The sequence below is a fragment of the Borostomias antarcticus genome (genome assembly GCF_949987555.1).
Source record: "Borostomias antarcticus genome assembly, chromosome: 21".
In the NCBI taxonomy this organism is placed as follows: domain Eukaryota; kingdom Metazoa; phylum Chordata; class Actinopteri; order Stomiiformes; family Stomiidae; genus Borostomias; species Borostomias antarcticus.
This window is the reverse complement of record NC_140254.1, coordinates 12,501-22,500: the sequence shown is the minus strand read 5'-3', so window position 1 is coordinate 22,500 and position 10,000 is coordinate 12,501. Positions and strand designations below refer to the sequence as shown.

The window sequence follows — 10,000 nt, the reverse complement described above, 5'->3', positions numbered from 1 at the left end:
GGTGAGGAAGGAGAAGAGGAGGTGAGGAAGGAGAGGAGGTGGTGAGGAAGGAGAGGAGGTGAGGAAGGAGAAGAGGAGGTGAGGAAGGAGAAGAGGAGGTGTGGAAGGAGAGGAGGTGTGGAAGGAGAGGAGGAGGTGAGGAAGGAGAAGAGGAGGTGAGGAAGGAGAAGAGGAGGTGTGGAAGGAGAGGAGGTGTGGAAGGAGAGGAGGTGAGGAAGGAGAAGAGGAGGTGTGGAAGGAGAGGAGGTGTGGAAGGAGAGGAGGAGGTGAGGAAGGAGAAGAGGAGGTGAGGAAGGAGAAGAGGAGGTGTGGAAGGAGAGGAGGTGTGGAAGGAGAGGAGGAGGTGAGGAAGGAGAAGAGGAGGTGAGGAAGGAGAAGAGGAGGTGTGGAAGGAGAGGAGGAGGTGAGGAAGGAGAAGAGGAGGTGAGGAAGGAGAAGAGGAGGTGTGGAAGGAGAGGAGGTGTGGAAGGAGAGGAGGAGGTGTGGAAGGAGAGGAGGTGGTGAGGAAGGAGAGGAGGAGGTGAGGAAGGAGAAGAGGAGGTGAGGAAGGAGAAGAGGAGGTGTGGAAGGAGAGGAGGAGGAGAGGAAGGAGAAGAGGAGAAGAGGAAGGAGAAGAGGAGGTGTGGAAGGAGAGGAGGTGTGGAAGGAGAGGAGGAGGTGTGGAAGGAGAGGAGGTGGTGAGGAAGGAGAGGAGGAGGTGAGGAAGGAGAAGAGGAGGTGAGGAAGGAGAAGAGGAGGTGTGGAAGGAGAGGAGGAGGAGAGGAAGGAGAAGAGGAGAAGAGGAAGGAGAAGAGGAGGTGAGGAAGGAGAGGAGGTGAGGAAGGAGAAGAGGAGGTGAGGAAGGAGAAGGAGGTGTGGAAGGAGAGGAGGTGAGGAAGGAGAAGAGGAGGTGAGGAAGGAGAAGGAGGTGTGGAAGGAGAGGAGGTGGTGAGGAAGGAGAAGAGGAGAAGAGGAAGGAGAAGAGGAGGTGTGGAAGGAGAAGAGGAGAGGAAGGAGAAGAGGAGGTGAGGAAGGAGAAGAGGAGGAGAGGAAGAAGAGGAGGTGAGGAAGGAGAAGAGGATGTGTGGAAGGAGAAGAGGAGGTGAGGAAGGAGAAGAGGAGGAGAGGAAGGAGAAGAGGAGGTGAGGAAGGAGAAGAGGAGGTGTGGAAGGAGAAGAGAAGGTGAGGAAGGAGAAGAAGAGGTGTGTAAGGACAAGAGGAGGTGAGGAAGGAGAAGAGGAGGTGAGGAAGGAGAAGAGGAGGTGTGGAAGGAGAAGAGGAGGTGAGGAAGAAGAAGAGGAGGTGTGGAAGGAGAGGAGGTGAGGAAGGAGAAGAGGAGGTGAGGAAGGAGAAGAGGAGGAGAGGAAGGAGAAGAGGAGGTGAGGAAGGAGAAGAGGAGGTGTGGAAGGAGAGGAGGTGGTGAGGAAGGAGAAGAGGAGAAGAGGAAGGAGAAGAGGAGGTGTGGAAGGAGAGGAGGTGGTCCTCAGGCGGTGCCAAACAGAAGCAGCCGTCAGCCCCGCCTCTGCACTCAGCACGTCGTTTATTGATGACCTGAGTTTGGAATGGTTTTTGCAGGGTGTATAGTTTCTATTGCAGGGTGTATAGTTTCTATTGCAGGGCGTATAGTTTCTATTGCAGGGTGTATAGTTTCTATTGCAGGGTGTATAGTTTCTATTGCAGGGTGTATAGTTTCTATTGCAGGGTGTATAGTTTCTATTGCAGGGTGTATAGTTTCTATTGCAGGGTGTATAGTTTCTATTGCAGGGTGTATAGTTTCTATTGCAGGGTGTATAGTTTCTATTGCAGGGTGTATAGTTTCTTTTGCAGGGTGTATAGTTTCTATTGCAGGGTGTATAGTTTCTATTGCAGGGTGTATAGTTTCTATTGCAGGGTGTATAGTTTATTTTGCAGGGTGTATAGTTTATTTTGCAGGGTGTATAGTTTATTTTGCAGGGTGTAGTTTATTTTGCAGGGTGTATAGTTTCTTTTGCAGGTAGATGCAGATTTTTTTCCAGCAAGTTGGGTCTCAGGTGTTGGTCTCAGGAAAAGAAACATTTCAGTTTGATTCTCGGAGGGTTTCCTCAGAGTGCTGAGTCTCTGTAGGCGTGGCCCCTCGAACGGCCCCTGAATCTAGTTCATAAAGACATATTAAAGCTGGCGCTGCCGTAACTGCACATACGGTAGTAGATCTTTATCTGGGGTCTGAGAGGGAGGATTGGGAGGAGAGAGGGGGGAAGCAATCGCACCCATATCTGGACTCCAAAGACTTTTTGAATACCTGGAAATAATCTTCGCAAGTCAGCACATTTTTTCTCACAATAACACCACTGACCACAATAATAGATTCTCCAGACTTTGTACTGTACTGTACAATCTTGCACAGCTCCCCATAGAGGTAAAAATCCGGTCCGCTCAATGTAGAAGCAACGGTTTGTTGAAATCATACTTACTGTATATTGCTATGAAAGACGCTATAGAATAACTTGAGATCAAAGGACAGGCAAATAATCGTACTGTACCATTTCCTACCACATTCAATCACATACAAGGTTCTCTACCAGGCGGAGATGACCCAGGCTCATTATCTAGTGTGCTCGCTCACTGGTTACAGGAGTTCACTTGGAGTGCTACAGTACATTTAGCTACCACATACTGTACACTATCTCTCTCTTCCTCTAACCATCCCTCCATACTCCACAGATCTGTACACTCTCTCTCTTCCTCTAACCATCCCTCCGTACCTAAACGGCACACTCCACAGATCTGTACACTCTCTCTCTTCCTCTAACCATCCCTCCATACTCCACAGATCTGTACTCTCTCTCTCTTCCTCTAACCATCCCTCCACACTCCACAGATCTGTACACTCTCTCTCTTCCTCTAACCATCCCTCCATACTCCACAGATCTGTACACTCTCTCTCTTCCTCTAACCATTCCTCCATACTCTACAGATCTGTACACTCTCTCTCTCTTCCTCTAACCATCCCTCCGTACCTAAACGGCACACTCCACAGATCTGTACTCTCTCTCTTCCTCTAACCATCCCTCCATACTGCACAGATCTGTACACTCTCTCTCTTCCTCTAACCATCCCTCCATACTCCACAGATCTGTACACTCTCTCTCTCTTCCTCTAACCATCCCTCCATACTCCACAGATCTGTACACTCTCTCTCTTCCTCTAACCATCCCTCCACACTCCACAGATCTGTACTCTCTCTCTCTTCCTCTAACCATCCCTCCATACTGCACAGATATGTACACTCTCTCTCTTCCTCTAACCATCCCTCCATACTGCACAGATCTGTACGGGCAGGAAAGCAGTGCCTGATTAACTACGCATGTCTCCCTAAAATGAAGCATCAGCACTAATGGCCGCTGCAGAAATCTACCTGCGTTTCAAGAGCATCAATCTTATGGGTGTGGGGCCAGGGTACTGTATGTACAGTAACTAAGACTCCAGTATTTATCTGGCCCTTGTGATGCACCTTTGTGTGTGTGCATGTGTGTATGCGTGTGAGTGTGTGTTCACACACCTGCACTGCTGTAAAGGAACTCATCTGCTGTATCTGCAGGCTGAGGTCACAGTGTGTGTGTGTGTGTGTGTGTGTGTCCACTTCACTCAGCTGCCTCGAGGCGATTGGTTACCCCGTCGCTCTGAGGCCCTTGTGGTCACTCAACCCGATCACAGCTCTTTTCTGTCCTGGCCCTGCAGTGGTGGGATGAGCTGCCTACAGTACAAGTGACTTAAGAGCATAATCTAGTGCTGAAGGCAAGAATAGCAATCTAAAATACAAAAGGTGCATGAGAGAGACGATCGTTGTAGTACTTCTTGAATAGATGAGCATTCAGGCCAGAGTTCAATCTTGGTTTCATCAGACCAGAGAATTTTGTTTCTCATGGTCCGAGAGTCCTTTTGGCAAACTCCAAGCAGGCTGTCATGTGCCTTTTACTGAGTTGTGGCTTCCGTCTGGCCACTCTACCATACAGGCCTGATTGGTGGAGTGCTGCAGAGATGGTTGTCCTTCTGGATGGTTCTCCCATCTCCACAGAGGAACGCTGGAGCTCTGTCAGAGTGACCATCGGGTTCTTGGTCACCTCCCTGACCAAGGCCCTTCTCCCCCGATGGCTCAGTTTGGCCAGGCAGCCAGCTCTACGAAGAGTCCTGGTGGTTCCATCTTCTTCCATTTACGAATGATGGAGACCACTGTGCTCTTCAGGACCTTCAATGCTGCTGATTTATTTTTTTACCCTTCCCCAGATCTGTGCTTTGATACAATCCTGTCTCGGAGGTCTACAGAAAATTCCTTTGACTTCATGGCTTGGTTTGTGCTCTGATATAATGTATGCAGTCAAGTGTCAACTGTGGAACCTTATATAGACAGGCGTGTGCCTTTCAAAATCATGTCCAATCAATTGAATTTACCACAGGTGGTAATCAAGTTGTAAAAACATCTCAAGGATGATCAGTGGAAACAGGATGCACCTGAGCTCAATTTTGGGTGCCATAGCAAAGTGAATAGGGCTCGGGAAAATGTAGTCCCAGACACGACCATCTTGTTTCTACACAGGTGTATCTATTTGTCTGATTGGCTCTACTGCATAGAATCCTATGCAATCAGATAATAGATACACCTGTGTAGAAACAAGATGGTCATGTCTGGGACTACATTTTCCAAAGCCCTATACTTATGCCGCGTTCCAGATAGGATTTTGAGCCCGTGAGTTATGACTTCAAGTCACGACTCACGACTTCATAGCGTTCCAGGCAAACTGGCTGAATGCGTGGCATTCTGGATAAATGTTAACAAGCCGATATGGTAAAAGCTTGAGATTTGGCACATTGTCAGAGCTGGCAAGCTAAACATTGTATGCCTAATTTTGCTATGCTAAGAAATTGTACGTTACATTTTATTTATTGACATCATCGACTTTCCACCGTTTGCATGGTCATGTTCAGGTTTACCTTAATATTAGCTAGCTAGCACTAGCTATCTCTTGTCAACATATTTGGGCATACTTACATACACATAGCAGATTGTAGTGCATAATTGCTTGTATTATTACATTGCCCTAAAGTTATCTTTGTCGCCATACCCATGGGGACTGTCATCTTGCTTAGAGGGCTGTGTGACGTCAGAGAGCGCAACTGGGAGTACATTGATCTGGTAGGAGTTCACAGGTTTGACTGCCATTCCAGTGCATTTTCATGTGTAGAAGGTCGGAAAAAGTTACGGGTTGCCTGGAACGCGCCATTATGTACATGTGATATTTAAGTTTTTTATTTTTAATAAATTTGCAAAAATTCCTAAAAAGGTTTTTTCACTATTTCATTAAGGGGTATCGTGTGTAGACTGATGAGGCAAAAAAATAATTTGATCAATTTTGGAATAAGGCTGTAACATAACTAAAAGTGGTAAAAGTGAAGGAGTGTGAATACTTTCCATATGTGTAATGCATCAATATAATACCACAATATTTATCTGATCATAATATTATGAATATCATGTTTGATAGATTATATATTCTACATGAAACAATGTCATAGACATAATTATTTGTATTTTCATATATGTAAAGGTAGAAAACTGCATAGTAGGATATAAGACAGGAAGGAGTCTAAGACTGTAGGAGTCCTGCTCTGTCACAGGCCTGAAAACACCAGGTAACCACTGGACCAAGCCGTCTTCTCCAGCAGGGTGTTTACGCATGCCTGCGTGTCCAAGCCCGCGCTGCGCTGCACCCGCTCACCACACTACATATATAGAAATATATTAACTTCCCAGACCATATATGGGAACACAGAGAGAACGTGGAAAATATGCTATGCATCAATGTGTCTGACCCCAGGGGACCTGGATGTGATGTCATATAATCCACTCATACTATGTGTGCTCCCCAGAGACACACACACCTCAATGCCAGATGTTTGCTGGCAATTGTAGTTTTTTTCTGCAACCCTCAGTAGAAACCTCAGGCCTATTTTTCTCTTTGTGCTTGTGTGTGTGTGTGTGTGTGTGTGTGTGATGAGGGAGACAGGTAGGCAGGTACTGTAACACTATGAGCTAGTTACACGGTTAAGCATACAGAGAAACCTCAAGGGTCCTGTTTCTGGCCCTGAACACATTCATCTGTTAATTAGCACATAAGCTTGCTAGCTCAGCACCCCCCCCCCCCCCCCCCCCACAAACACACACACACACTTTTCTCCATTTCTCCATTCCTCTCTATTTCAGTTTTTCCACCTTTGAAGTAAGTCACATTACTACCTGAAATAGTTTTCATTTACAGTGGATTAGTCCTTTAAAACATAAAGAAAATAGAATGCACTACACCTACACCACAGCAGTCAGAGAAAGACAAAGCTTTGTCATTCATCTAAACTATTTTTTTCAAACAAATTAAGTAATTTCACTGATTCACTGACTGACTGACTGACTGACTGACTGACTGACTGACTACTGTACCTGACTGACTGACTGACTGACTGACTGGCTGACTGACTGACTGACTGACTGACTGACTGACTAACTGACTGACTGACTGACTGACTGACTGACTGACTGACTGACTGTCTAAACCACAAGGTCAGAGCAGAGGACCTGTCACTCGCAGCAAAGCTCAGTTACCTCCTGACATTTCCCCTCAATCAGCTGAAACTACACACAGCAGAACCTCCTGGAGGAGCGACTCATTTATCTACTGAGCATGTAACTATGGACACTCAGGACAGGAAGTAGACACGACAAGCAGGAAGTGCCCAAAGGAGTCTTCAGGACCAGAACGGAGACCGTGTGAGGACAGGAGACTTGGGTCAAAACCCCCAAAAATGCTAAATCAACATACAGTATGTTTGATTCTTTCGTTTGTTTGTGTTTCTTTTTTGACCTTGCCCTTGTTGACCTTGACCTTGAGGACTGAGGTGTTCTGAGGTGATCTGGACAGGGCAACCCTCTCATCTCTAGATGAAGTGAACCACGCCAGCTCACCTGACAGCTCGTATCAGAGTCTTCACTGCTGGGATCACCTCCTCCATCGCCACGTCACAGTAGGCCTTGTCCTCCACGCTGTCCTCCCCTACTCCTTCCACTGCAAACAGAGGAACACCAAGCCATGATGGGTGAATGCACGCGTGCGTGTGTGTGTGTGTGTGTGCATGTGTGTGTGTGTGTGTGTGTGTGTGTGTGGTGTTTGCCTTTTGTTGTGCCACAGTTATGCATGATTTCACAACACACAGCACAGTGTGTGTGTGTGTGTGTGTGTGTGTATATATATGTACATGTGTGTGTGTGTGCGCGTGTGTGTGTATATATATGTATATGTGTGTGTGTGTGTGTGTGTGTGTGTGTGTGTGTGTGTGTGTGTGTGTGTATATATATATGTATATGTGCGTGTGTGTGTGTATGTGTGTGTGTGTGTGTACAGTATGTAGGTCTGTGGGTGTGAACGTGCGCGCGCGTGAGCGAACGAGGCGCCTGCGCGTTCCAGGTACCCACTGTCAACGGGGGGGCGGGGTTTGAGGCGGAGCGAGGTGCGGAAGCGCGTGCGGTCGTTGAAGCTCCAGCTCTTCTGCACCTTCCCCGGGCTGGTGGCCTCCGGAACGTGCTCCGTGCTGGGGGTGCGACGCACGCCGGACCCCGGGGGCAGCGGCGACGCCTTGTTGCGGATGGCCTGGGACGAACGCGAGTTGCTCATCCGGATCCGGTCTCGAAATCCCATCTTGCTGCTGACGTGGGACACACACACACACGGGATGCAGAACCGTTAGCCTACATGTGCGACTTGTGTCTCCTCGTCCTCCCCCTCTCTGTGGACTCCCGGGGAAGGGATGGCTTTGCTCTACGTTGAACGCATTGGAGAACCAGGCTGTATTGAAGCCAGAGATTAGCAAAGCAACAGAGGTGCGGGGGAGTTACCGCGGAAACCGCTAACACTAACATGAAGCCCAAAACCTTCATAGAAACAGTGGCTAGGTTCGGAAGAGCAGATGGACCAACGAGCAGACGGAGAACAGGACAGAGATGCTGTAGACGTTGAGGTGGTTAGACTGACAGGTAGGCCCATGTATTCAGGGGGTAGGGACCACAATGCACCACTCACACCTGATGTGTAAATAGGAGTTTCTCAACTCCAGTCCCGTGGGATTCCAGGGTTCCATTAAAACGTGTATCAGGATCAAATCGCCCACCAGATGGCGCTCCGCCTGAAAATAGGGAAAGCCCTCTTTCGCCCTCTCGCTGAACCCATTACCCAGAATTCCACCCTGCAGGGTAAGTAAGCCCTAACGTGAGGTTATCTGTTTACAAGCTGGTGGCCATTCAAGCTGACACATGCCTAACACTGGGACTATAGCACCTCTCTTGAGCACAGTATACAATCTCACAGACCACTCCACATTTGATTTTATACACAACTACACATCGCCAAGGCACCTCAAATATCATGCATGACAGGACGATTTGGGATATGTTCCCTCTTGTGGTTTTACAATGATATACGTGTGTGTGTGTGTGTGTGTGTGTGTGTGTGTGTGTGTGTGTGCTTTGACTGGCCAGCCATTTATATTAATTTTTAAATAAGCATCAGAGGCATTCATGGTAAATAACATTCATGTCCCCACGAAAAAGCGAAGTGAGATTACTGGGTACCTTTCCATGCTATTGGGAAAAGCAAATAAATAATTAGGAATTTACTATTGGTTGAGTTCAAATTCAGCTGAGTCTCACAAAGTCAAGCAGGGCATATTGTACAAAAAGACTCAGACTTGAAACAGATCAGCAAATGACAAGCAAAAATGTATAAAGGGGTAAATATTTCTGCACGGCTTGGTGCTGAAATTGGGAAAGTGTAAAGAGATGACCAATTGAAAATTGTCGTCTTTATGAAGGACTGTGAGCCGTCTCTCAAAAATGAAAGCAGGACAAACGGAAGGACGCATGCCTAAATGAGAATAGCCATGCGGTTCCGTACACTCTTAGAAAATAGCGTTCTACAAGGGTTCTTCAATTGTCCCTGTAGGGGAACCCACTGAAAATCCCTTTAAGAATCGTTTGGTTCCCGGTAGAACTGTTTATTGGTGAAATTGTTCTAGCTAGAACCTTTTTTCTGAGAGTGTAGTACTATCTCCAACCAAGACATTCCCAACTAACGGAGAGGCATGTTTGACTTTGATTCTTTGCCCAAAGAAGTCAAACATTTGGCCCAACAGTATCACCACAAGCTCTTGAGATACAGTATGAGGGCCTGCTGTACTAGGCTGTTCAAACGTTATGAAAAGGGACAGCGCACAACTCAGACATTCAATAAACCATGAAACAATTCTCCAGGATTTGTTCCGTGTCGCTACATGGTTTACTAGTCCGCTCAAATCAGGCAAGAGAAATCAGCACTGGTTTCCCCCGAGTGACGGAAACAGAGCTGTCTTCTGAACAGAACAGAGCAAAGCACCTCTTCGTTCTCTCACACGGTCAAGGCGTTACTCAAGCGTTGTATGAACCAGTCCAGAGTGTGTGTCCCGTACCCGCTGTATTTGAAATACAGGACAACGCCGAGTGAATCTGCTAATTCCTTGAATCTGTTTATTCCAGACTGAGCATCTTCTTCATTGAGGTATGACCGTTGGCTCCCAGACGCTTGGCCCAATCTAACACCCCCCCGTGTGGGACGATGAGGAGGACACACACACTGTGCTGCTTCCAAACGTTTTAAACCCCGCAGGCAAGGCAAGTAGGGGGTGTATGTTCTGTTAAACCCCACAGGCAAAGTGAGTAAGGGGTGTGTGTGTGTGTGGGGGCGTGTGTGTGTGAGTGGTGCGGGGGTGCAGGGGGGATTCCGGTGCTCTCGCGTGCCCCGTGCACAGGCCAGTCGCCGTGGTGATACCTCTGCTTGCGGCCAGCGTGAATCCTGAAGAGACCCCGCTTTTTATTGGCGAGCTGACTGAGGACACACAAGGCAGAGGGAGAGAGGGTGAAGGGTGGCTGGGAGAAGGAGAGGGAGGAGAGGAAGGGAGGAGGAGAGGG

At 47.8% G+C, this 10,000-nt stretch overlaps 1 protein-coding gene across 1 annotated transcript in view; it reads right to left on the bottom strand.

Annotated features, from left to right (window-relative positions):
- LOC311323039 (potassium voltage-gated channel subfamily KQT member 4-like) overlaps window positions 1-10,000 on the bottom strand; it is a gene marked incomplete at both ends in the record, with an annotated part of 23,653 nt that overhangs the window by 5,313 nt on the left and 8,340 nt on the right. The window contains 3 exon segments of the mRNA XM_084455172.1: window positions 6,971-7,070; window positions 7,478-7,707; window positions 9,861-9,917. Of these exon segments, the coding sequence (XP_084311298.1) occupies window positions 6,971-7,070; window positions 7,478-7,707; window positions 9,861-9,917 (387 nt within the window).